This window comes from Haemaphysalis longicornis, unplaced genomic scaffold (genome assembly GCF_048455015.1).
Source record: "Haemaphysalis longicornis isolate Haplotype H1 unplaced genomic scaffold, Haemaphysalis longicornis Haplotype H1 scaffold_6, whole genome shotgun sequence".
NCBI lineage: Eukaryota > Metazoa > Arthropoda > Arachnida > Ixodida > Ixodidae > Haemaphysalis > Haemaphysalis longicornis.
The window spans coordinates 170,960,327-170,988,121 of record NW_027526407.1 but is presented as its reverse complement, the minus strand read 5'-3'; the positions used below and the strand labels follow the sequence as shown (position 1 = coordinate 170,988,121).

The 27,795-nt window shown below is 49.0% G+C and overlaps 1 protein-coding gene across 1 annotated transcript in view; it reads left to right on the top strand.

The window, feature by feature from the left end:
* The first annotated feature begins 21,453 nt into the window (after positions 1-21,453).
* The window catches only part of Ilers-m (Isoleucyl-tRNA synthetase, mitochondrial), a 49,766-nt gene continuing 43,424 nt past the window's right edge, over positions 21,454-27,795 (top strand). Inside the window, exons 1-4 of the mRNA XM_077672828.1 lie at positions 21,454-21,698; positions 22,230-22,352; positions 25,496-25,646; positions 26,758-26,906. Coding sequence (XP_077528954.1) covers positions 21,513-21,698; positions 22,230-22,352; positions 25,496-25,646; positions 26,758-26,906 — 609 coding nt within the window. The 5' untranslated portion in view covers positions 21,454-21,512. The remainder of the gene's footprint in view (positions 21,699-22,229; positions 22,353-25,495; positions 25,647-26,757; positions 26,907-27,795) is intronic.

Genomic DNA, 27,795 nt, shown 5'->3' with positions numbered 1-27,795 from the left:
GTCTTATTTTCTTCGACTGCACAGTTATTTTTTCTGCTTCATTTTCTGCTTCAAAATATATGAAGCGGAGAATGGGGGAGGGGGGGGGGGCAAAAAAAAAAAGCGCGCCCACCCTGCCAGCGGAGCCGCGTTGCCGCCGATTTCGCCAGCGCGCCGCTTCCACAGATGTGTTGACCAGCAGACAGCAGAAGGGCAGCGCGGTTCCCCTGGCGCTGATTTATCGAAGCAAGAAGCAGTCGCGAAGAGGCGAGCGATAGCGGCATGTGTGCCGTACTGCTAGGCCGCGCCTGCGCTGTGCGCGGTCTCGACAGCAGGCGTCGCGCAACCAGACGGCGCAAGGATTAGTTTTGGCCATCGCTCCTGCGGTCCGTTTACTTCAGCTCACGGCTGTACCTCCCGTTGCGGCCAGAGAGTCGTGGGATCGAGACCGGGCGCCGCCTAACTATTTATTTTAGATGCAACGCATCTCATGCTCGCCCCTCTGTCCTTCCTGCGTCTGTCCGGCGTTGTCCGCACAGCTGCGCCTCTCCTCCTCTCCTCTCTCCGATAGCAAACACTCTCTCCCAAACAGCTGCGGGTTGGTGCAGCGCGCTCTCACTCCGTTGCTAGGCGCCGGTGGGCAGCGCTGCGCGCGCTGCGCATGTGCAGTACTCTCTCTCTCCGCGCTCTCCTCTCCTTCGGGCGCTGTGAATATAAAGCGGCATGCCGCGCTCCGACGGTCTCAGTCGACGGTCGTTCGCGTTACGCTTGCACTCTCTCGCAGTACTCGACGATTTCTTGATGCAATCGTCGAGCCCCTAACTGTGCACTTTACGGACCACAAGGCACTCATTCTCGTCTGCAATAAAGACCGTACCTGAGCATACGTGTACTGCATGTGCATTGCATGGCGAAAATGGAAAATTACGCCCACCTCCCCTTCGCGTGAGAATCCCTGCTATAAGCGTAATCAATACGATGGAAAACGCCAATGGAACCACCCATGAGATGCGTTGCATCACACCAGGGTTCCCGCGAAGGGAGGTGGGCGTAATTTATTTATAGTGGACTGTGCTGACGTCAGCCCAAACGCTGACGGCGCTGAAGAGACGCGCATGCGCAGTGTAGTGCCGACGGTGGACGACAAGGGAGGGAGGGACACACCCCCGAGCATGAAATGCTCCGCATATAAATCTTAACCCTTAATCTTTTCAGGCCCTATGCCTCGAAATGAACACACAAGATTAATGAATAACTCATCGATAAAAGGCAGCAGACTAATCGAAATAAATGTTTTAATCGACACCCACTGACCCAGCCCTAGCGACACTATGGATTGTCGATTGGCTGCGATTAGCTGCTACAACCAGCTATGTTACCTGTTGGGCTATCAGCCACCATGCTGGAAAATTGAGTGGGTATTATCTGATCCTCCAGAAGAACTGTCAGCAAGTACACTGGCTCAGCGCTGTCAAGAAAAAAACAGGCACTTTGAAATCCCCATTACGCTTCATAAAACCTCGCAGGGCATTTTACCATTTAATAACATTTATGCAACAAAATGGTGTAATTATGGGGTGTGTCTGGCTTCAGGCAGTGAAACTGGATAATGTTGAATAACTTGAGCTCACCTGTTAAACGACCTATTCAAATGACTCGAGCTCACTTGAGCGAATTCGGAGAAAAGGACGGGCCCAATGTGGCCATTTCAGCGGCTGCGTCGCCGTTATAGGAGCATAGTGCAGCATCCTCACCGCTTATAGTGTTTGCCTCCGACCCATGCTGTTTTCCTGCATTTTTGCCCTGTGGTGGTATCTTATTTCTATTATCACCTCCAAAACAACGCACTTTTTTATTTTAAATTAACACTGCGAGTTTGAGTTGCAAGCCCACAAAAACACAGTTATCAGTATTTTTAGTTGCTTATTTGTCAGCACTACTTAATCACGGAAAGAAGGCTTGCATCAGTAGTCTAATGCGAGAAAGTAGGTTGTCCATCGCCACCTTTATCATTAATTGTATATCAATTATTTGACTTTTGTTCGCGCCGGCACGAGTGTCATTCTAATGACGCAATCTCTTGTGTGGAGCTTTCCTTCACGGTCCTCTACAAATTTGCAAGAACGTGCGTTATAAGGGAGGGCGCCACTCTTTCTGCCACCTCGCAGTTTGTCACTGCGGCAGGCCCCGTGCTTCAGTTTAGCCGTTGTGCGGTAGAACGAAGGAGTGAGGGCGCTGGTCCATCTGTGCCCAGGTGGTTATGTCAGCATAACCGGGCCTAGCCGAGCAAATCCACAGCCATTTCTTGACCTTAATTTGCAGCCTTTAAAAGGCTAGTCACCACTAAAGGAAGTAGGCGTTTAGCTGCCAAGCACTCTGTCACGATCTAGTCCCGCGTTCGTGAACCTGGGAGGGTAGGGGTACCCTCCAGCCGAGAGACGACATGCAGCGTGCTGGTGGTGACGGTGACTGACCCCCGAGCAGCCGTCCTCGGAGGTGTTTATTGCCCGGCCACACACAAGGTTGCCCACCGAGCCTGGTGGGGCCACTGAACTTAGCGGCCAACGAATATCAGGGATGGGGGGCGCCACACACTTGTCACACCCCTCACCCCCAAGTTTGTTTGTCCTACACAAACACAAAACACCTGTCCCCCCGGCGAGTACCGGTCCGGAGGTCTCCGCAGTCTCGCACTCCGCCTGGGCACAGGTGTCGATGCAAGTGTGGCAGCATTGGGTGCCACTTGTGGCACTCTCGCACCAGCTGTCAGCCTTCCCGGTGTCGGAGGACTTGCGCGTGGCGCCACAGTGGCACGAGTAGCACCAGCCCCTGGTGCTGTGCTGGCAGCGGTCGGTAAAGCTGGCTCCACTTGAAGGAGTCCTGGCTGAGGCAGTGCAGCAGGCCCGTGGCCAGGCAGTCCGGCTGCACCAGCAGGGGCGCCAGCACCTGCTCGGGCGCATACGGGTCCCCGCACAGCATGCACAGCATCAGCCGCAGGTCCGGCCGGGGCCCCGCGACCGCGGGCAGCGCCTGGTAGATGTGCAGCCGCTCGATGCTCTCCACCAGCGCGCACAGCGCCTGCTCCAGCCGCACGGGGTCCCGGCCGCCGCCGTCGTCCACGAAGGGGCACTGCAGGCTCTTGGCCCGGTTGACGACCTCCTCGCGCAGGAAGTCCCCCTGGCCCGCAAACACCATGACCAGGGGCAGGCCGTGGAAGGGCAGCCGGTTCTCCTGCTCCAGGTTGGCTAGCAGGGTCTTCTCGAGGCTCTCGCGGATGTACTCCAGCCCCGGCTGGCTGGTGTACACGCACAGGCAGCTGTGGGGCAGGGGCTCCGTGTGGAACGAGTTGTGCGGCAGGCCCACGTCGCCGTCGATCTTGAAATCCAGCGCGTACTGGGCCTTGTCGTCGAGCCGGAAACCCTGCGGGAGCACCTGCCGCATAGCCTGCGCCACCTGCTGGGCGCTGGCCCTGGCACCCAGCTCCACCAGGTGCAGCAGGCGGCCGTTGGTGCCCAGCACCCCGCCGCCGTTGGTGCCGGCCTCTCGCCGGTGCAGCAGCTGCTCGATGACGCCGTCCATGCAGTCGGGCTGGACGGGGCAGTGCTCCCTCTGGCACCTCAATGCTTGCCGCCGTGCCGGTGAATGTCCCCACCTCGGGCTGGAACAGGGCCTCCGACTTGGTCAGGAGGCTCGGGCCATCTGCCACTGCATGCACTGCTTCCTGGTACTCCGGCAGCCTCACGCCCAACGCCAGGATCCAGTTCCGGCCCAGCAGCGTCGGTGACGGCCCCTTGGTCAGGTACAGGGGAAGGGTGGCCTCCCTGTCGCCAAGGCGGACGCTGACCTGGGCTTGACCCTCGACTTGGGCGAGCTTTCCGGAGTAGCTGCGCAGTACGACGCCCGACGCCTCGACGGCCACGCCAGGGAAGGTGCGCTTGAAGTCTTTCCCGGCCATGACCGACACACTGGCCCCTGTGTCCAGCTCCATGGAGATGGGGCGCCCGCAGACTTCGACGGTCAGCCAGTATGGTGGCACCGGCGGCTGCACTGTGGCCGCGTGCCACATGTCGAACATCTGCGGGTCTTCGGCCACGACGTGAAGCCTAGCCGCTGCACCCGAAGCTGCTGCCGCACGCCCCCGCCGCCTACCCTTGCGCCGACTCCCTCGGCCGTGGGCTGGCGCGGAACCTGTGCTCGGCGCCGGCTGCTGCTTCCGTCCGTCCGCCGTCGTCCCCCTCGGCACGCCCGAGCAATGTGCCCAGTTCTTCCGCACGCGAAGCACTCCGCTTGCGCGAACTGGCACTGGGAGGGGGGGTGGTCACCACCGCAGCGACTGCACCTGCCATGCCGTGCCGCCATCTTGTTCACCGCCGCCTCCGCCGACGGTGAGCCGGCCGCACGCGCTATCTCGCCCGCGTCCTTGGCCGCAGCCTCCATCGCCAGCGCTGCCTTCACGGCGTCGTCCAACGAGGGGTCGGGAAGCTCCAGGAATCGCGTCTGCATGGCGGGGTCGTTGATGCCGCAGACGAAACGGTCCCGGAGCAGCGAGTCGAGCTGCTCCCCGAAGGCGCAGCCGCTCGCCAACCCTCGCAGCGCTGCGACGAACTGCCCGAGCGTCTCTCCGTCTCGGCGGCTCCGGTTATTGAAGCGAAAACGCTCCATTAGCGTCGACGGAGCCGGGCTGTAGTGCGAGCGTAGCGTCGCGAGCAGCTCACCCAGCGACTTGTCGTGCGGCGTGGCCGGCTTGAGCAGGTCGAGCAGGAGAGCGAAGACGCGGGTCCCGCAGCTGGCCAGGAAGATGTCGCGCTGTTTCGCCTCGGGTGTGTCGTTCGCCCGGAAAAACACGCCGACTTGCTCCTCGTAGACCGGCCAGGCGGACCCTTCACCCTCGAACGGCTCGAGCCTCCCGTACAGCGGCATGGCGTAATGGCGGCTGGCTTGAGGGGGCGGTGTCTCGGCGTTCTCGGTGGCGGCGTTCATGGTGGCTTCGGCCGCTCCGCGGGCTTCTTCCCTCGTCGCCAGTGTCAGTGGCGACGAGTGGCGTCAGTGGCGACGTATCCCATCCTCGTCGCCAGTGTCACGATCTAGTCCCGCGTTCGTGAACCTGGGAGGGTAGGGGTACCCTCCAGCCGAGAGACGACATGCAGCGTGATGGTGGTGACGGTGACTGACCCCCGAGCAGCCGTCCTCGGAGGTGTTTATTGCCCGGCCACACACAAGGTTGCCCACCGAGCCTGGTGGGGCCACTGAACTTAGCGGCCAACGAATATCAGGGATGGGGGGCGCCACACACTTGTCACACACTCTCACATGCAGTCCAAGGAGAAATGCATAAAACTGTCGTGTTTTGCCTTTAACCTTCTTCATTCATACCGTATGGCTAGTACAAAACTAGGAAAATTAGCGTGTCGAAATAAAACGCGAAGAGCCATTACACAGTTAAACTAGGTCTCCTTCACATTTTCAAAAAAGGCAACTCTGCCCTCCCCTTTCCTCTGTCTAGACAGAGGGCATGGGGGCGGGGTGCTCGTGTGGTATCTTTTTGGGGGGTGTAGAAATCCTCTTGGGGGGGTGTTGGGGGGATGTGCATAAATCCCTGCTCGGTGATATCTCCAATGCTTTTCAACGTAGCAATGCACAAGCTTCCAGAAACCCTAAAGAAAATCCCTAGTATCCGACACGCAATATACGCCGATGATATAACCATATGAAACACGACGGGGCAGACGGAAAAAGAAAGAAGCTCTACAAACCGCAGCAACGGCCGTGCAAAAGCATGCATCCCAGTGCGGAATACAATGCTCGGTGGAAAAATCAGAGTTACTCCAAATCCTAAAAAGAATAAAAAGAACACCGGGAAAAACATATGGACCACCCACTCCGATGACAATCAACCTAGACAGGAAACCTATCCGAACAGTAAACACACTAAAAGTGCTGGGGCTAAGACTACAGCAGGACAATGGCTGCGGAACAGCCCTAAGCCATTTAATGAAACACACAGAACAAACACTACGATTGCTTAACCGAGTAACCAACAGAAGGACCGGGATGAAAGAAGGGAACATTCTAAATATTGTCAAAACTCTCATAATTTCCCGAGTAGCATACTCAGCCCCATTCTTATGCGTTTTTTTACCTCGACAGGTATCGCTTCAAAGCACTAAGCGGCGTGATAGACTTTTCCCCGTGAATTTGTGACCACAAACCCAGGAGGCCACTTTATCGACATCTAGAACTAACGAAAATTGTCGTGAACTTGTGATTTGTTTAACCCAATGTAGTAGTATATGCCCCTATGTAGTATATGTGGATGCTGCCGAATATAGGCGCTACAATGTCTACTCCATCGCTGTAAATATATGACCCCGATAATCCCCCACTCACCTCCCTTACCGTTAGCACTCCCCAACCAGTCATTGCGGAGGAGGCGGTCATTGCGTTAGCACTCTCGATGAGGTCAATCCCACCAATCATCACCTCTTGTTCTAAAACGGCCATTAGAAATTTTGATGGCAGCCTAATATCGACGCTGGCATTTAAAATTCTACAGCAAAATCCACCCAATTCCCCAATAGAGCTTATCTGGACTCCGGCGCACGCTGGTCTCGAGGAAAATGAGGCTGCCCACAACGCGGCTTGAGGGATTACGATAGGTGCCGGGGCCAGTCACGTTCCCTACCACGGGCCAGATCTGCCAGGGACCAACTAGTCACGTACAAATAAATGACTACCCATCACCGCCTCTCCCGCTGTAGATACCCTCTCGTCCATATCCAACTCGACCTTTCCGAAGAACACGCGTGGCGTCGTCTCCAGATGAACACCTTCCCCAATCCCGCAAAACTCAACCTTATCCACCCTCCTCTATACCCTCCCCAAAATGCCATGCATGCAGTGCCCTCGCCACCCTTCCTCACATCCTGTGGCCCGTTTCCTCCAATTATTGTGAAGAGCAGTGGGAGAAAGTGCGGGGGGCTCATACCCAGAGGTGCAAACCGCTATCGTAAATAGAGCTACCGAAGTCGCCACTCGGCACAAGCTGGGAGCCAGTAGAGACCCTTAGACCAAGAACGCTAATTAAAGTCTCTCTCTCTCTCTCTCTCTCTCTCTCTCTCTCTCTCTCTCTCTCTCTCTCTCTCCCCACCCACTGTGAAATCTGCTGAAACTTCGGTGTTGTGGTTCTGGTGTGCCGGCGTGAACATCCACCGGCGGTCGCCCGAAGAGGCAGCGCCGGTGCGGCGCAAATGCCACGGTTCGCGCAATGGAATCCGCAGCTAAACGTCAGCGGCAGGAGGCTCCCTCCCCTCTCCCTAGCTTCGTGGGAGGGAGAGAAACCCACCTTTACGAGACCACTGCGCCCTCTATCTGTGGGTCTGGGAACCGGTTTCTGCGAGGCGACCGGCGGGTCTGGGGACCTGCTCCTACCCCTGCGTGACGCAGGACTTTCAGCAGACGGACGAAAAGGCTCTACGCACAAAACCTCTGCTGCTACAAGTTGTGATGTGCGCAATAAAAACTGCAGACATTACTGTCTCTGTGAGCAGGTTCCCGATATGCAGAAAAACTCTGTCCTACAAGTTTCACTAGAACAGTGAGAAAAGGAAAGGTGGGATCGTTTTCGCGTTCTACGGTTTGATCGAATTTTGGTGTGCTCAGAAGCGTTCTAGGTTAGACCCTTTCACCACGCAAAAACAACCGTCCTTACTGGCCCACATACTTCACAAACGCTTCTGGTGGCCCACTGAAAACGAAGAGAAGTCGCTACGCGATTGAACACTTTGTCTTTGCCTGTCATAGCTGAAGCGGACATTCAGTTGTTCATCCAGTTGTTCAGGTTAAATGTTGCAAAGTATAGCCCACGAAACAGCTGAAACCCAGTCCCAAAGCTTCAAAAATATTTGTAAACGCTTTGTAACGTCCGATATATATATACAAACATTTCACGTGCCCATCACGGTTCATGCCACGAACATCTGGGCTCAAAACGTCCCACAATTTCTCGTTCAGCATCTGTAAAACCAAAAGTAACAATTAAATGCTTCCGTTTGGAGCAACACCACTGACAAATTCAAATGAATGGAAATTTACAATTTAGGGCGCACTTTCTCTAATACATGGCTTAATATACACATAATAGAATTCTAGCCTGCTTTCGAACAATTTTTAATGGCTCGACGTAGCAGCTATATATATATATGTACCTGAGAATAAATAGCAGTGGTATTTGAAATGGCATTGTCGGCATATTCAATTTTTTTTTCTACAAGCCTCTTCGTATTAAACATCTACAGTCCCGCGCAGGCAGGATGTCGGAACGAAATGTTTTTCGTTTCGTTTTTTGTTTCGTTCCCTAGAGAAAAGTTCCGTTTCGTTTTCGTTCCGGAGCGAAAAATATAACGGTTCGTAACGATTCATCACGGTTCGCGTTTGCGCAAAATAAAAAAGAGAACAAAAATTAAAAAGGAAAACAAAAAGCGATGTTTATTGATTTTTGGTAAACATTTAAGAGGATAAAGAGCACTCACAACTGCACACAACAATTGAAGCACTTCTTCAGACACATCTTATGGCACTGAACATTACCTCAGAAGCTGAACGTCCTCAAGGGTCACAACTGCACACCAAAATTCAAGCACTTTTTTAGACACATCTTAAGGCGCTGAACAGGACCTCAGTAGCTGCACGTCCTCAAATGTCACTCACAAGTGCACACAAAAATTGAAGCATTTCTTCAGACACATCTTACGGCACTGAATATGACCTCAAGTGTGCTAGGGGAAAGGCGAGACCTCTGGTCAGATAAAATAAACTTTAGTGACGAGAATTCCTGCTCCACGCTGACTTGGGTGGCTGAACACCAAGGGCCACCTGCGCTCGAAACGGCCGTCCATTTTTTGTGACAAGCTCTGCGCAGCTTTTCATTCAGCCGTACTCTGTCATTTCAAGTGAAACGCTTCTTGACGAAGTCGGCTGAAGCATGCTTGATATGTCCACTTGTCTGAGCTTTGCAGCAGAACAGCCTTCATCCCCACCGGATGCAATACGCCTTATGGACACGGCTTTCTCGGCGCGCAACGTGTCGTATACCTCTGGATGGCGCCGCTGCAAATGCCGCTCTAAGTTTCCACCATGGTCTCCAGAAACTACATGCTGGCAATCGTTAATCTGGCACGTAGATTTGTTCAAGATGCTGTCATAAACTAAAAATCTTCGAGCGCGATTTGTTCTGTCGCGCCTCATCGTAATGAGGTGTACTGCTGTTGTGGTGGAAATCAAGCTGTTGCACGGAAGCGCGAGTGCGTGTGTTCAATGGACCTTTCTTCCAGTACTGGTCCTCCTAGCGGTCGCCACGGCGAACCTAAGGCATGTCCCCAGAAATGTGTGGCTTTCGGGGAACCCGTTCACGAAATATCCTGGTCCTGCAGTACGTGCACACGCACCCTACCCCCCGTCACCCCTGCCTTTCACATGAATGTCATGGTAGCAGGCGCACGCTCGCGTGACTAATCTGCAGTGGCCTAATCGCCCCTTTTTCTTCAATTTTTTTCATTTTCGCTGCTCCCACACTGGTAGCCAATTAAGTTCTCGCGGCATGGTCAGCCTCAAACATTTTTTCCCCTTTCCTTTGAAAGCCTTTTTTGTGTGCACAAACGAACTCCCTGAGAACTGTCCGAAAAGAGGAAATAAAAACGTGCAGCCCTAAGAAGCATAGCCGCTCCCCAAGCTGCAAGCTCAAGGGGCACCCTTTTGTTTCTTTCGCAAGGGGCTACTTCCAAGAATGGCGGCCTGCAGCCCAAGCATGCGCAGATCGCTACTGGAAAAAGTTCCCTTCAATCAAACACAAAGCATCTGCACAAGAGTGCACGTACTCGAACGCACTTTGTACTCGAACCAAAAACCGAAACGATTTTTTTTTTCGGTTTTGCTCCGGAACGAAATTATAAATAACGTTTCGTTTTTGTTTTCGTTACGGCCAAAAATATCGTTTTTTTTTTCGTTTTTCGTTTCCGGTTTTCGTTTCGTTCCGACACCCCGCCCGCAGGCATCCCTCACTCCTTCAAGTCACCTCATACAACTAGCAAAACGACATGCTTGGAGGCAAAAACTCAACCCTTAGGTCACTTCAATGCTCCCCATGTAGCCTGGGGCTATGGCGTAACCACCAAAAAGGGATCTGACGTGTACAACATGGCGCAGCAATATCACTTAACTCTCTGGAATGACCTACCACCCCAACCAGAATAGGAAATAGTGTATCCAGGGACACAATTCCCCTGATCTCAACTTTTCTAATAACATCAGAAACCTGCAGTGGCTCCGACTGGATAAGACGTTAGGGAGCGATCACTATTTAGTACAGCCTGTTGTTGCCCATTACAGAACCCCGCAACACCTCGGAAAAGCAAAGTTCTCTGATTGGAAAGCATTCCGTGAGGAGACCCAGCTGACCAACTTCGATTGCATCGAGCGATGGTCAGAAGGAATTATCCAATCGGTTTCCAAACACACCAAAACAATTCAGCTTACTACCGATGACCCTGACACTGATCCGCACCACCTACACCTGTGGGAAACTCAAAAAAGCATAATCAAGCGATGGAAAAAATAAAAAGCAACCGTTCCCTCAAGCTCCGCATAGCCCGAATTACTGCCGAGACCACAGAATATGCACATCATCTCAGCATACAGAATTGGAATCAGTTTTGCAACCACCTACAAGGCACGCTGAGCAACCGCCGAACTTGGCACCTTCTCGAAAAGCTTATCAACAATACAGAAACGAAGGCAGCCGCCACACATGACATACACTGCATTATTCACCAATACCAAGGGGACGATCAAAAACTACTCAGAGACCTGGCTGACCATTACATAGGTCCCATCGCCACCACCCCTCATCTGTTCCCCGCTTACGCCGGTAACCCCAAACCAGACCTTGACCGCCCCTTTACGGAGGCGGAAATAACCGCAGGTTTTCAGAACCTGACAAGAAACACGCCAGGTCACGAGAAAATCCATACCAAGACACTTAAGAACCTGGATTCTGATGCCATAGATTGGTTACTGCAATAAATCAACGAGCAGTGGGAAAAGGGTCAAGTACCCGCTTTCTGAAAACATGACGACATCAGCTTAATTCCCAAACATGCAACACCCATAAATTTCACAACCTACGCCCAATTTCCCTGACATCATGCGTAGGCAAGTCATATAAGCATATGGTGCACATAGGCTTGCCCCTTACCTCGAAGACAATTATCACTGGCCTTACAGCATGTATGGCTTCCGCTAGCACCTCTCTACTCAAGACATACTCCTGCAAATTAAACAAGACACCCCGGGCCATCTAAGCAGCCGACACAAAAGCGCCGTTCTGGCCCTTGACGTCAAAGGAGCCTTCGGCAATGTCACACACCATGCTTTATTAGAAGGCCTACAGTCAACCCACTGTGGCGAGTGGACATACAACCTTGTGAAAAACTTTTTGACAAACGTCACAGCGATAATTGGCATCGGGAATGTCAGAACAGACAAACTCCACACCCCACCGAAAGGAACACCCCAGAGCTCTGTCATATCAACACTACTTTTTAACTTGGCAATGAAAGACCTTCCAGCACAATTGAATAATATCCGAGGCATCAGTCACGGTATCTATGCCGATGATATCCCAATATGGACACGCATGGCCTCCGCCGGCACGCAGCAAGACGCCTTGCAAGAGATTAAACACAAAATAGCACCTTCGCCAATGTGGCCTTCCCTGCTTTCAAGATAAATCCGAATTGCTCCTCTTTAAAAAACGAACTAGAAGTCGACCCCCGGCGCCAATTCCTCATATACAACTTCAAATCAACAACGCTCCAATCCCCCAGGTCAAAACTCTCCACCTACCAGAACTTACGCTACAGCAAGACGGAGCGGGCATAGCAACGCTTCATAACCTGCAAACCACAATTCACAATTCATCAAGTTCTACATCTCATCCGCCGTATCACAAATCGCCCACATCGCCTCAAAAAACAGGACACCATTAAATCATGCAAGCATTATTAAAGGGACACTGAAGTGAATTTGCCAAGATCCCGTTTTTGCTTGCACTGCGTAGACTGGCTCAAATTAGCACACTTTTCATCGTTTTTACGATTGACAAATCGGTAATTATTTTACAAAGCGCGAAAGAAGAAAAACTACCATGCGCGGTTTGCGGCGGCCGCACTAACTAAAGCTGTGACGTTAGGAGGAGCGGGCACCGTGATTGGACGATGCCCAAGGTGAGCAACCAAACAAGTTTCGGTTTCGGTTTCGGTTCTGTAAAACACAACCGTTGGCGTTGTTGGATGGGCATTCTCAATAACTCAGTAATCATCGTACCGCGCTTCTGCCATGTTGTCAGCTGTAAAAATGCATAAAGATAAGCCTCCTAGGACGGCTTGGAATCGTAGCATTCACTAGCCGAAACCTACGCAGTCCATGAACGCCCTCCGCGTACCCGCAGACGCCCAAATGTCATGCGCTTTTCCCCCATATTTGGAGCTTGCCTCCCTCATGCCTGTATCGTAAAAAGCGTGTTCGCACCAGGCCAAGGGTCTGTTCATTCTGGCCTGTGCCCACTGCCTGCAAGCAGTCGGTGCTTATGGCAACAGCACGCCAACGAGAACTCGCTAGCGCGCCAGTGCCAGCCTGCGCGCGTTTTGTGAACTAGTTCGTGGAGCCATGAACGTTGCGGCCCAAAAAAAGGTGAACTCAATATAGAAAACATCGGCGGAAAACAAAAAAGTTAACTTATAGAAAAAAAAAGCACGTACCCGCGGGGATTCGAACTCGTGACCTGCAAAACACTTGCGGTGACATAATTAGCGCCCCAGACCACTGAGCCACTTTTTTTTGTATTTATTGCCTGTCTTTGACAATTCACAACAGATTACATCTCAACATTGCAAATATGTACACATACAAGAGGTGGAGTTGCCACCCACTAAAGGGCGGACTTTGTCCATTTAAAATGCCCTCGTATTGATTAGTTGCTCTATTTGCGGCAGCCAATCAGGTAGTTCCTGGTGGAACTTAATAACTTCAACAAATCGCCCAATGCTCTCTTTGAAATACTCCCTTGCACATCGCGCATCAACATCATTGTACAACCTTGCTGTACGAGAGCGCCATATACTATGGAGACCCAGTGCCATGACTAAACCGTAAGGCACCCCATCCTCATTGTCTATTGCAAGGAAACGTATACCGTGAGGATCTAGTGGAAAATCTTTGTGTAATGTCCTCTGTAGCACATCCCAAAAATATACTCCCTCCCAACAATGCAAAAATACATGATCTATTGTCTCGGGGGATTTACAACTAAAACAATCTGTCCCCCATGGTACGAATGACCCCCTTTCTTCCATAAATGTTCGTACTAATAATGTTCCTGTGTGTAACCTAAACATAAAGGATTTGATCCCTGGTTGAGTCTGCATTCTTTTAACCCTCTTAAGCACATCGCTGCCGGGCCTTCCAAAGTACATAGCCCTGTACATGGGAACAGGGAACACAACATCGACAATATCATGGTACAATTTTTACGCGCAACCGCACTTAAATACTCTTTTGAAAATCTTGCGTTTAAAAACTTTACGCTGGCCACGACCTCCTCAAAATATCCAAAGATACCTCCCGTCATGTATTCAATCGTAATCACAAAATCGGGGAGAACCCTGCCTAGCCTTAATTGACACACTGTACGAAGAAAAGGGTCCCTTACTTCTCTCAAAAAAAGAAATCTATTTACTAGTTGTCGCACAAATAAATGCGCTAGCCCCACTCCTTCATCTTTCACACGCCTAAAAAGGTTGTTACGACTGCACCTCTCCCAATTCGAGGCCCAAACAAAAACAGCGAACACTCTATGCAATTTTTGCACGTTTGTGCGTGAGCAGTGCAACACCTGCATCACATACCACAATTTGCATACTAAGAACAAATTACACACAGTCGCCCTAGCAAACGTGGACAAATAAGCCCCTTTTCATTTGTCCGCTTTCGCGCGAGTTTCTTTTGTCTGTTCTCGCCAATATGGTTCGCTATCCCTATAAAACTGTAGGGGGGCTCCCAGATACCTAACTGGGGTTGTTGTCCAGGCTACGTTGGCAAAAACGCTGGGGGTGGATTGCCATTCGCCATGCCAGAAACCAAGACATTTTCCCCAATTTACTAGGCTTCCGGTTGTGGTACTGAACCGTTTTGTGACCTGGACTACTCTATAAATGCTCTCTTTGTTTTCACAGAACACAGCAATGTCATCCGCATAAGCCAGCAGTTTCACTTCGGTCTCCAGGAGGCGGAATCCACGAATTTCTACGTCATTTTGGATACGCAAACACAAAGTTTCAATGTAAATACAAAACAATAGTGGGCTAAGTGGGCATCCCTGGCGCACCGAGCGTTGCACGTCAATGGGCGCTCCCAATGTCTTATTCACCACTAACCGCGTAGTGCAATTTCGGTACGCCAGAGCCACCCCATCTTTGATAACAGAACCTACATTGATATAATCCAGTATACAAAGCAACACTTCATGTGACACACAATCAAAAGCCTTCTCGAGATCCAGCTGAAGAACCGCAACACCTACTTTTGCGGCATCGCTACACTCAAGCACGCACCTGGCCTTGTGAATGTTAGTACATATAGCTCTCCCTCGTATACCGCAGGTTTGATGAGAGCCTACTATTTTATGAATCACTCCCTGAAGTCTACTTGCTAATATTTTCATAAAAATCTTATAATCAACATTCGTGAGTGAAATGCGCCTGTATGAAGTCACTTGTTTAAGTTTTTCCCCATCCTCTGTTTTTGGGATTAATATCATGTGAGCGGATCCATAAGAAGGTGGCAGGACATTCAAATCAAACGCTTCATTGAAAACGGCAGTTAGGACTGTAGCTATTTCACTTTTAAATTCTTTGTAGAATGCCGCACTTAAACCGTCCGGCCCTGGTGACTTCCCCGGGTATAAATTGTCAATAGCTTCTTCAACTTCCCTTACTGTTATTCGCTGCTGTAACAGCTCCTTCGTTTCATCATCCAGTCTTGGCATGTTGCCAAGGGATTCTTTCTTGAAGTTTTCAATATCAACTTCCCGGAAAGCGAAAAGCGATTTGTAGTACTTGAAGAACGCTCGCTCAATGTGACTGTTATCGTCATTCCAATCAATCTCACTTATATGGTTCCGACTAGCGTGCGCCTTCTCCAACCCCAAAGCCCTCTTTGTAGGCCTTTCACCCGCTATCACCTGTTCTGCTCTCGCTCGCACTAGCACTCCTTGATAACGTTCCTCATCTATTATTTCTAGTTTTTGTTTTGTTTGTCTTATGTCGTCTCTGTAAGCCCCGGGCTGTTTGCTTTCTTGTTCTGTTAATGTTTGCAGCAAAGCTCGTAGCGATGTTTCCTTCTTATTTGACCACTGAGCCACGGAGCGGGATGCGAAGGCCTTGCTACGAATATAAGGTATATATTGTACAACCGGTTTACACTTTTATTTAGTTTTGGCATTTCAAGCAGCTTAGGTGACTATTTGCTGTATTGCGCTCGTGCAGTAAGCGTCGCCCGAGTTTCCACAATAGCTCACGTCTAGCAATTGCATTTCGTAGACGGAAAAGCGTTCGCAGATGCGTAGTCGTGCTGCTGACAGCTGTGCTTGTTCGCCCAGCGCAAAAAAGTGCTTCCCGCACCCTAGTTTTACGCTGTACGGTAAAAATATCAGTTGATTTTATTTCCTTAGTACCTATATTGACTTTGCTGACTCTTCTCCCGCCTTCAAGAGGCCTTATATTTTCCTACTGGCGTACCAGTCAGCGAAGCGTTGCATGTGCGCTTGTGCAGAGCTTGTGTGAAGCGACCTTGACTTGGAGCTAGATACAGTGTACAAACTAACCAAGTAAAGAAAGGCAGATTCTACCATTCACAAACGTGTCCTGGCTTCGTTTCAACTGAGCGAACGAATTGCGACGACCCGTCGGCGGCCGGCGGACGAAACGCTGGGCTGACTGACTGTCTGAAGGCGGGGGCGGGGGAGCCATTCAGTAGCGCAGCCAATTGCGAGCTCGGCTCCTCTCGACGTCACACGAAAACGCCGCATAAATTGGGTGAGCGTAAAGAGAGGAGGACAGCATTTTCGAATTAATTTTTCTACTAAATAAAATCGCGTTAACGCGCCCAGGGTGGTCGAAACATGGTCTGGGGACTCCGGACTACAATTAGCGCAAGTAATCCCGCAATGTTTACATATCACTTCAGTGTCCCTTTAACGAGTAGAATTAAGTATGGAACGCCATATCTAGGCCTGAAAAAATAACGGAAAAGAAATAACCTAATGCCTTGATCTGAAAAGCCTACAAGTTTTTTCTCGTTTTACCCTTTACTGCTTCTACAGGCAAATTATTGCACTTAGGCCGGCACAACACTTGCGAGGAATCGGCTGGAGCCAACGAAACTATCAAATTGGAACGCCTAAAACACACCAGGACGGGAAGACACACCCTACGAAAACTATGTTACGAAGCCCCAAAAGAGAATAATGCTAAACAACACATGTCTCTACATGTTAGAGAAAACACACCCCTGTACCAAGAAATATGCATCCACTCCACAGCAAAGCACGACGCAAGGCAAGGGTTCAAGCTCTTCGAACAGCATACAGAAAACAACCTGACGTTAGGTACGCAAACGCATCACTATACAGCAGTCGATCAGCCCACACCAACAGCATAGTCAATAATCAGGGACCGGAGCTAGTTTCTGCTTCTATATCTACCAAGGACATCGACACCGCCGAAGAAGCAGCCATTGCCCTTGCAGCTACAACTGGCAAAAAACATGCCACCATCATATCAGACTCCCCCTTCCAAATTGGACGCATTTCATCAACATCCCCCAATATTCTATCGACCCACCCTGTTTTTCCCGAAGTTTTAATCATAAGGACACCGGCTCATTCGTCCCTAGAAGGGATTGAGGCTGCTTATGCCGCAGCCATACACACCGTGTGCCTCCTTCTGGGATATCAGTCACTCCTTCCATTAACCCAACACGAGAAATATTCCCCAGAAGATACAGTGACATCCTGGCTCACAACCGCTTGGGACGAAGAACCTTTCCGCCTCCACATCTCAACATGTCTCGCGAAGACACGGTCATCTACAGACAGCTCCAGACTAACACAATTCCACACGGTACATTACTACGCTCAATACATCCGGCATTATACACATGCACTATTAAATTCTGCATAGAGTCATGCACTCTCTACAACATCGCATGGGAGTGCTGCCACACGCCGTCCCTTGCCCCAAATCCAAGTCCCTCATTTGAGCAGTGGGAAGGTCGGTTGACCAGCGCCAACCCGGATCACCAACAAAATCTGGTAGACCGGGTGAGACAGGCCCTGACAGGACCCCATGACCCAGGTCTTCCTGGACTAAGGAGGTCTCCCACCTGGCGGTCAACCCAACAACATTGACTGCTCCATTAAACGTTTATTCCTCCTCGTTCTCCTCCTCTGCGCGACATTAGAGATCCTTTTCTGACGCGGTTTTACGTCTAAACTTGCATTTGTCACTGCATGGACATGGTGAACTTTATTTTTGACTCTCTAGAGAATTTGTACAAGTATAAATGACCGCTGACGCTGGTAGGATTTTCAGTGCTTAGCTAGATTCCTTTGACCTGATCAACTGACGAGCTGCAGTGCCTGGCACACAGTGTGCGTACGGGGTATCCGACAGAACAGCTAGCTGTCACACAACAGCCAGACAGAACATTGTCAAACATCTTGGTCAGCGTAGCACTTATCAGCCAGGAATTGGCTGAGCCCTGGTGATTATACCATCCATTCTAAGGCAAAATTAATAGGAAAACTGCAATTTTGGGGACACAGTGCTGCCCTCCGGGTATCTAGACATTTCGGTATCTTAACATGCGCTTAGTCTTGGCTGCACAATGCCTCAGTAACTGCAGTGCTCAGGCAGAAGTTTGGACCACTTTTGACTAGGAGCAAATTCTCAAGAGTTGAAAACAGATCTCAGCGCAAAGTGACAAAACAGCACTTGGTTAGAAACAAAAAAGCAAAACTTCTGGGAAAATGCTCGCTAAAAGTTATTTTTTCATAAATACGGTGTCACTTTGCACACAGTCAATGCCTGGATACGGAATTCTACATGCATGTGCATACTTAGCTCGCGCTTTAGGTCAGTAAAAATGGTCCGAAGTCAGGCCGCTGCCGTGCGGGTCGAGTCCTTGTGCAATTCTTTGCTGTTTTACTTCAAAGTTATCATAAATTAGGAGCCAAGTATCTGAAGCACCCATCTACTGATACCCTGCACGTGCCTTGGAAGCACCTTTCTAAGCATGAAGCACCTGCCATGTTATGTACTGTACTAGGATGAGCACGTGCGTGCTCACCTAACCTTCAGCTACAAAAACAGAAAAGGGAAGGAAATGCGCCCTATTTTATGCTAATATATGTGAAGAAACATTTTATCGTCTATTTTGCTGGGCTTTATATATTTCTGCAATCTTTAGCATAAAATTTTATAAGCCAAGTCAGTTACGAAGCAACGGAAAACTATATACTCATCCCGTAATTCTCACGGTGACACGTGGTTGAAGAGGCTGTTTCCTCTATGGTATATCTTGTAACAAACTCGCTAAAATTTCGTTTAATTAAAGCTGCGCGCAAAAGTCCTGTTAGAACGGTTGCATTTAATCTCGATCTGCTCTGATTAAATATCAGTAATTTTATGTTGCCTTTCGAACACAAAAAAGAAATATTGTAAGCTCTTAAAAAAAATGTCGGGACAGTTAAAGGAGCCCTAAAGACAAAGCAAAAGTTTGTGTTGTTCGAAACATTTTGTGTTTTATAGTGCCCCCAGCGCTTGACCGAATGACAACGGTGCTTTATTTACTAAGAAATTAATTAATTTAAGTTAAAGTTTTGATTTTCTCGCTCAATCGTGCGTTTTCGTCGTCTGCAATGACATCACAGGGCCTTGTTTACCGTTAGTGAACCTTGATGGCGCCACCACACCGCGGCAAGCCGTTTTCTGCCTTCGGCGGCTTGTTTTGTTCATGGAGACAATCGTTTCGTGAAACATGGTGCTCGCTTGACAAATACGGTCACGTAAGACATCTTCGCTTGCGTCAATCGGTCAGTGTCGTCTGAAACAACCCCAAAGCCCCGGAGTCCTGTGCAGCTAATCCAAGCATATATAGTGCGCGCAGTACCAACAGCAGCATACGCATCGGTACTTCAATGTTTAGTGCTTTCGTAACTTCCACTGTTTGTCCCACCATTCTTAGGGCTTTCAAAAGAATGTGCCCTAAATTTAAAGCGCAAATGGCTCGTTCGGCAAGCTTATGAGCTCTGCCTAATTTGCGTTTGCTTAAATTGCCGCCCTCCGCCAATCGCAGAGCTGTCTGGTATGACATCATAGATTCTGTTGCGGGAAATGAGCTGGTGGGTCGCATGGCCATTCCCTTTTTTCCTAATTATGTCCCAAGAGAAAACGGTAGCTGGTCCCAGCTGGTTTATGGCTAAATTCCCAGCTGGTCTGAGCTGGGCCCAGATGGAACCAGCTGGAAATTTAACCATAAAGCAGCTGGGACCAGCTACATTTTATCTTGGTGTAGCTTATTTGAGCGAAGTTTACGTTAAAAGGAGTGTCAGTATGACTTAACGAGGCAATATTTTGAATGAACCGAGCTTGTGTTTTCTCTTCATGGCTCCTTGAAGTGGTCTTACCGTTTCAGGGCATCCCACAAATGCAAGAATGCGTCATGCTATGAGTGAAAGCGATTGAAACTGCTGTTGTAAACTGAATTCGGGATATCGAGGCTTCCTGATTTTTTTTTTTCTATTGATGATTTTATTGAAGGCTCAAAGCCAGAGTCTGGCAAGATCGAGCTTGCTACGAGCCACGGCGTAGAAGTTCATTGTCATTATTCCGGCAGTTCTGATATTCCCGATGGGTCGCCGCTTTTTCGGCGTAGTAATGAAAACTTATTGCCTCTTTCATGCTATACATTGAACGTTTAGGAACCGAACTACACCATACCACTCTTGTTTGCACCTTTCGTGCGCACATAAGGCGCGAGAAAGGCACGAATCGCGCCCACCTACATATCGATCTCGCGGCGAATAGCCTTATCTAGCGACAACGCTGTCATCGAGCGAACGATGGCAAGTCCTAATGGACCTTTTTCCAGTACTATAGTGAACTAGAATTCTAGTTCACTCTACCAGTACCGATCCCTCTAGCGGCCGCCACGGCGAACTAAAAATGGCAGTAAGGGCACGCCCCCCCCCAAAAAAATATTTGGCTTTCGGGCAACCCGTGCATGAAATATCCTGGCCCTGCGGTCCCTCCCGCACTGACTCGTCAACCACACCTTTCACATGAATGTCACGGTAGCAGGCGCGCGTTCTCGTGACTAATCTGCAGTGTTCAAAGCGCCCCCTCTCTCTCTCTCTCTTTTTTTTTTTTCATTTTTGTTATCCCCTCACTGGCAGCCTTGTGCTGGCAGCGTGATCAGCCTCAAACGTCCTTGCCCCTTTCCTTAGACAGCCATTATTGTGTGGACGTACGAACCCACCACGAGGTGTACGTCGAAAGGCAAGAAAAAAAAAAAAAAAAGACGACGTGCAGCGCTAGGCAGTAGAGCCGCACCCTAAGAAGAAAACTGAGGGGCGCCCTTTTGTTTATCTTGCCCGAGGCGCCTGCCAAGAATGGCGTACCGGCAGCCCGCGCATGCGCAGATCGCTACTGGAAAAAGGCAGGAGACTGTGGAGAAATTGGGAGGGGAGGGTACGCGGTTCACCGTGGCGGCGCGAGACGCTTCTCCGAAACTGTGCGGAGGGGAGGAGGCAGTATGCTGTGCCGGCACGAGACGCTCGAGTGCGCGACGCTTGCCGAAAACGTGAGGGGGGCGTGCGCGTGATGGTGATGCGCGCTCGCTCCCCAAGACGCAGTTCGCGGTCCCTTCCTCAGACGCACTTCGCGCCGCCGACGCAGAGGCTAGAACCCGCGAGAACTACCTCAGCGCTCTGCAGCCCTCAGGAGTGAGTGCTGAACTGCGAGTGCGCTTTGTCAGCCGCTGCATGTAAACAAGCTGCCAGAGCGGAGGCTCCGCACCGTCGACGCCAGAACCCCGCGTGAAAGGCTTAGAGTGCATGTGCTTAGCACTGCAAACACAAGTTTTCTGTAAGCAAACTAATATGTCCAAACTAATTTTTTGCCTCAACACATTTTCTACGGTCAAAACAGCTAAACAGCTGCGACCGAATATCGCATGAGGAAGTAAGTATTCGCCAACGAACGCCTCCTACATCATAACGGTGCCCTCGATTGGTCCACTTCAGTTTCAATAAAACAAAAACCGAAACTGAAAAACACGGTTTAAGAAAGCCTCATCGCCATGGACGGCGTGTTTACTAAAACATGGCTGCGCCCATGTCGGCTCCGTGTGCACGGTAAAAAATGCCTCCCCCGCTGGCGCGATCATGCTCGCTTTTTGGCACACGCAGGCACACATCGCATCTTCGAGCCTTTTTAAGACACAAAGGTGAAGTATCGTACACGGGAACTGTGCTTCTACCAAAGACAGGCTTTCCTCAAAGAGTCACGGGGGCGAAAAGAGCCGAGCGGGATGAGGAAATCTCCAAGGTGAGCTTCGTGAGAGCGCCGCTCTTTTTAGTGAGAGTTGCCTTTACTTTGGCCTCAATTTGTTGAATCAGAGACCTATGTTTTTCTTTAGGAAGGTTTTCCGTAAGCGTCGCCCAGTCCCTAACTTCTCAACTAATGCCGTGAGCAGTCTGTCTTGGTTTTTGCCGATCGGTCGAACCGTTACCGTTCACTGACTATCCAGAGACACTGGTAATAATGAATAAGTACACATTTCCAGACGCAGGTCTAGGGGTAACCACGTGTGGGCGAAACCTCAGCCAAAGCAAGTAATAGCAAAAAAAGTAATAAACAGTGACCCTGGGTAGTCACTGAGCGGTAGCGGTTTGACCGGTTGGGTAAAAATCAAGAGAATGCTCTCGCCGCGAGTTATGAAGCGGGAATGACGCTAGGTTAGCGGGTTACCGGGGTAAAGATTTAGCATGCGCCTGCCTGTTTCCTGTTTGTTAGAGTGTGTGGTGTTACGTTCGATATGGCAAAGGCTGTCGGAGTAAGGGCACTGTTTTCTTCCAGTACGCCTGTTTCGACGAGCACTACTCTTGGCAGCGTGAGAACAACAAGGGACCGGAGTTTGTTCTGCACGACGGGCCGCCGTATGCCAACGGGGACACGCATTTGGGCCACGCTGTGAACAAGGTGACCGTGAATTATGGTATTTTTTCTTTCTCAGTGCCCGAAGTGCTGTCGGAGGGTGCCTCAGTGCATCGCTGCAGCCATGGCTGGAGTGCCGTTTGGCGACGTTCGAATATTTAAGATTAAGGTGGCAAAGGGGAAAGCATCTGCCACTTTGGTGTGGAGGTTCTGTCTTGGCTTCCTGTTTATAAACTCGGTGGTTCGAATCCTTCTTTTGCCTCCTTTATTATTTTGTGTAATTTTTATGGCTGAGGTTAGTTTTTGCTGTATTAAATGATTGATTTTTGCTCGTTATGTTAGGTAGGGTAAGGTTATGCTACGTTTGGGAAAGTGCGGTAGTTCCAGATGCAGCATTTTTAAACCCTTTCACTGTCTGATGTTTCTGGCCGTGACGCACCCCCAGTGTCGGCTTGGTTTTGGCAAAATCAGGGAAGGAGCATAGTGATTTATTTGGCCATGATAGCTTCCGGAACATAAATTATTGTAAGGAAAGAGCGTGGGTGAGAAATCGCCTTTCATCCAGATATTTTCAGTTTGCCGTGCACGTGTCCGGGACAATGGCCCCCACTGTTTCAACATCAGGATCTGACGCTGTGGAACTTGCACCCGTTCCTCGGGCGAGAAACTCTTAGGATGCGGATCCGAGCTTGGCTTGTATTTGGATTAGAATCGAAGAACCATCGCTCCTGTCTGCAGTCGAAGGCCCCGTGTGGTCAGCCATTCGAAAGTAATCGCGCTCGTGGAGGGTGCACTTTCAGCAGCCCGCACAACGCACAGAAATGAGCGAGTGAAAGCCGCGATTGTGTCATGTTCCGGTCTATTGGAGATGCAGCGGCACGCTGGGCTAACCTGGTGCACGGTAGCAGATGCGATAACAGAATAAAAAAAAAAACCTAGAAAGCCGTTTCGGATAGCACAAAAATCCTTGCATCAGTAATCGCATGAGTGCCGCATGGTCACTCATCCCGATAGAGTGCAGCGCGTGGAGCGACCAAGCCCCCAGCAACGAAGGGAGGGCAAGGTCACTCCGTACTCTTCAATATACTGTGGTTAGAAAGCTTGCGAGTGAAAATACGACCTACTAGAAAGATTCGACAGATGGCGCGAATAGGCCAGGCGCGCCCGCTTTGTGCTATGGCGTGAATTTTTGAATGCACGATGGAGAACGTACCGGTATCTCAGTGACACTGCGCAGGAGAAATGCGAAAACATACCGGTAGGTCAGTGACAGCAAAAGGGTTAAAGAAATGCCAGTGGATGTTGTTTGAGTGGTGTGCGTATAGCACGGCTGGACGGCACTCTAGATGCAGCCTTCTTTTTTAACTCACCCATTCAACTTAACGGTGCTACGTTCACAACGAGAATACAGAAAATGAAATGAGGTGTTGTTCTGCCCCCTTTAAAACTTGGTGAGCGTTATTTACATTGTCACTCTTTTACAAAATGCTGCCGCCTTCTAGCTCTGTTTTTATGCTTAAGTGGGTGGGGCAGTCTAAAACCTAAAACCTCATTACAAGAGATGCTTGGGTGTAAGAGACATTTGAATGAAAATGGTTTGGTTGCTTTTCTTATGTTGGCCATGTTAGCAAGCCTGTGTACAAGAGACCTTGGTTACAAGAGACAGGCTTTCAGGGTCGTGCATCTCTTGTAATGAGGTTATACTGTTGCGGAGCTATACACAAAAACGCATCTTTATCTTTCTCTTTGGAGCCAGGAAACCTACCCCAAAACAATGAATGGAATTCACCGTAAGCGCATTTTTACTAGTGCACCAAAATTTTTAAATCTAGTTTTTTTTCACCATTTTCTAAAATTTTAAACTGTTTCTCATGAGTGTATACAAAGGATAAAGGTGTACAATTGCTTATCGTCAAAGTCGTCTTTTTTATTATTATTTTGCGGCTGATCCGAACAACGGGTTTTGTAATATTGAAAAACTTTGTCGGACATTTGTAAAAAAAAAAAAGGACCCAAATAAAGCTTGGTGCACATTTAGCTCTTATAAAATGACAGTCCTGTGGGAATGACCATTGTTTGAGTGCGGAATCGGGAAATTAAGGCAAGTCACACCTCCCCTCACAAACAAGTTCACTTACACTCTTTTCTCCCTTGCTACATCAACAGTAGCCACTGTATACACTATGACATGGATAAGAGCAAACCGCACACAAATTGGTGCACTGAACGACAAGCTGTGGCTTCTCAAAAATACACTCGCCTATGGCCAAACCTTCTCAACAAGCTTGACATCAGTTTTGTTCTGTGCATTAGGTTTGGCTAGATGTAGCTAAACCTTCCAGAGGCTTTCTCAGAATGGTGTAAGCCGAGCGTGAAAATGTGCATTACCAAAGTCACTTGGAGTTGTAGATTATCAGGCCGCAACAGAGCAGATGGCACAGCTTGATGCTACGGCTTAAAGACTGGGTGAACAAAATTCGGGGCAGCTTTCATGTGTAGTTTCCTTAACCCTGAAACAGCAGCAATCGTCCCCACTAGAATCTGATAGCGAAAAGTAGCGCTGCCCGCTCGTCATATAGCTTATGGTCACAATGCGGCAGTGGTGACATGACATGTGAGTTACTAGTCCGCTTCAATGAGTTACTAGGCCACTCTCGTGCTCAAGTTAGAGACGCCATTTTTGTGTTATGTGGTTGAATGTTGAATGGTTGAAGCTTTTGAATGTATTTTGTGGTGCTTGTTTTAATCCCCAACTCTTTTTTTTTTGTGCCTTCTTTTCACTTTTTTCCTTTATTGTTTGCTTTATTTTTGTATTTTTTTTTACAGACGACAATATTTGTATTGCGGTGTCTGTAATGGGCAGCAACTGCCGGGCACGGCCCCACAAGTCTTTTTTGGCTTGGGCTGGTGGCCTGAATATGTATTCAGTGCTTTGAAATAAAGAATATTATTATTATTATTATTATTATTATTATTATTATTATTATTATTATTATTATTATTATTATTATTATTATTATTATTATAAAAGTGTTATGGCTATTTATTCACATCAGAAGATCTCTAGTAGCTTTCAAAGCTCCTCTGTATACCCCTTGGGTTCACTAAGGCAGAATGCAAGCACCTGTTTTGTAGTGTGTATCTCGTGACGGACGACCCTGACGCCATCAACCGTGTCCGCATTTCAGATCTTGAAAGACGTCACCATCAGGCACAGATCACTACGGGGGGACCGTGTTCACTTTGTGCCTGGCTGGGACTGCCATGGCCTCCCCATCGAGACCAAGGCTCTCACCGCGGCTGAGACCCGGGGCTCGCCAACTGACATTCGGTCAAAAGGTGATTGTAATAATAATACGTTCCGATGTGACCTGTGTACGAATACCAGAGATATTTCTAATTGATTTCGCAACTAGGCCACACCAGCCAGGAAAAAGTGAATTATTGCAACGTTGTTGAAGAAGTTTAGATACCTGGTTGTGAGCTTGCAACAGAAGCACCAACATTTAGACTGCTTATGGAATCCCTGCCATGGGTTGCTGCTTGACATGGTTTTAGCAAGCAGGCCTGTAAAGTAGCAGAACTAGACACATTCTAGGCTCTATAGCTGTAAATTCGACAAATTCTAGGGCTGAGTGGTCAGTGAAATTGAGGTTTTTGGCAGCGAATGGGGCAAGTTGGGGGGACTTGGAAAATAGGGATAATTTTGAAATCTGGCAGTGTGTCGATCCAAATATTTTTTGTTATGAGTTGAAATAATTGTGTCATTTTCATCTCCATGTATGGCAACTCAACTGTTGAGCACACTACCATATGGAATCACATCATATACATCTCTTCATTAACACAAATGTTGACTGCGTGCTTGCCTATCTCCAATAGCATAAGAACTTTTGGACAATGTGAGTTTGAGGTCTTAGAATCCTCCTATTGTGCGGTTGCTCGTTAATTAATCAATACAGCTGGTAACCTAGGCCCCTTACACAACTCATACAAAAATTCGGGGCCTGACCATAATAAATGCCCATAAAAAAGCATGTCAGTAAAAACTGTTGTGTTCTCCACTAATTGTGGCAGTCATATGATCTGGTGTTTGAACAAGGTATGTCTCCACACCAACCATAATACAAATCGTGAAATTTTGCTGTTTGCCACCGTCATGGAGGAGGCATTCAGTTGTTAGAGAACATGGTTCGGTTAAAGTTGATATTGATGTTCTGAACGCCAAGAATGCCACCTATGCTATTCTGCATTATTTAGACCACCTGGGCATTCTGGACGTGTTTTTATGGAACTTTCTCTTTTGGGAAATCCCAGTTTTTGTTGTCTTCCTTTTTTACTTAGCTTACCTATCAATGAAACTCCTGCGTCTTTGTGGAATTTTGTGTAGTGAAAATCCTTCCCATTTCATGTTCCAATTCTTTCAAAAATCCAAATGCATTCTGCGCAGCACACAGCTTTGCTTCAGCCACCATCCAGAAGCAGATGGAGTCCTTCAAGCGGTGGGGTGTCATGGCCGACTGGACAAAGCCATACAGGACGTACGATGTCAGCTACGTCGCCCGCCAACTGGAGGCCTTCTACGACCTATACGAAAAGGCAGGTGTTGACCAGTGCACCTCTTCATTCCCTGGCAGCTGTGACCCTATTGAGACCGCCATCTGTTTGACAGGCATCCTTAGTTATGTTTATCTGCTCGTTACTTACTTAATTCTAATGTGCGACTGATCTTGCATTGAAATGAAAAATGAAAGCAAAGTACAAGTTTTTAATGCATGCTGGCTGTTTGACACTCAATCTTCACTTATCATTGCGCCAGGACAGTTGTGTGTGGCTTGTATGCCCGTAGCACCCTGAAATCCAGCAAAAAGGAAGAAAGGCTTAGCGAGTAAGTGTTAGGGAATGTCAACCGTCCTTTGAGTGGCAGGAAGAAGCCTCACTGCACTGTATTATTGTCACTGTGGTGAAGACCTGCGCATTATCTGCTTTTGATGAGCATGTCCACGAGGACGTGGGTTCGATTCCCGGCAGCGGCGGCCGCTTTTTTGATGGAGGCAAAAAGCCAAAACGCCCGTGTGTACGAGATTTCGGCGCACGTTAAAAATCCCCAGGCGGCCAAAATTAATTCGGAGCCCTCCACTATGGTGCGCCTCATCGCCTGCGTTGCGTCAGCACGTTAAACCCTACAATCAATCAATCAATCAATCAATTGATGAACACGTCTTTGCACAGGTTTGTGCGTTCGCAAATGCGTATTTTTGGAAAAATAAATACTTTGCAAATAGTTTCATATTTCACTTGATTTTTAGTCAAAATTTATAGCTTGGAGTATTCGAGCTCTTCTGACTGTTAGAAATTGCCAATAGGAATGGAGTGAAAATTGTCCTGTTGGGACAGACACGAACCTATAACTTTCAGTGCACTTCATGCACCCCTCTATTGGCTCTTTGCCTGACGTTGCAGCTTTCTGATAAAGCTGAAGGAAATT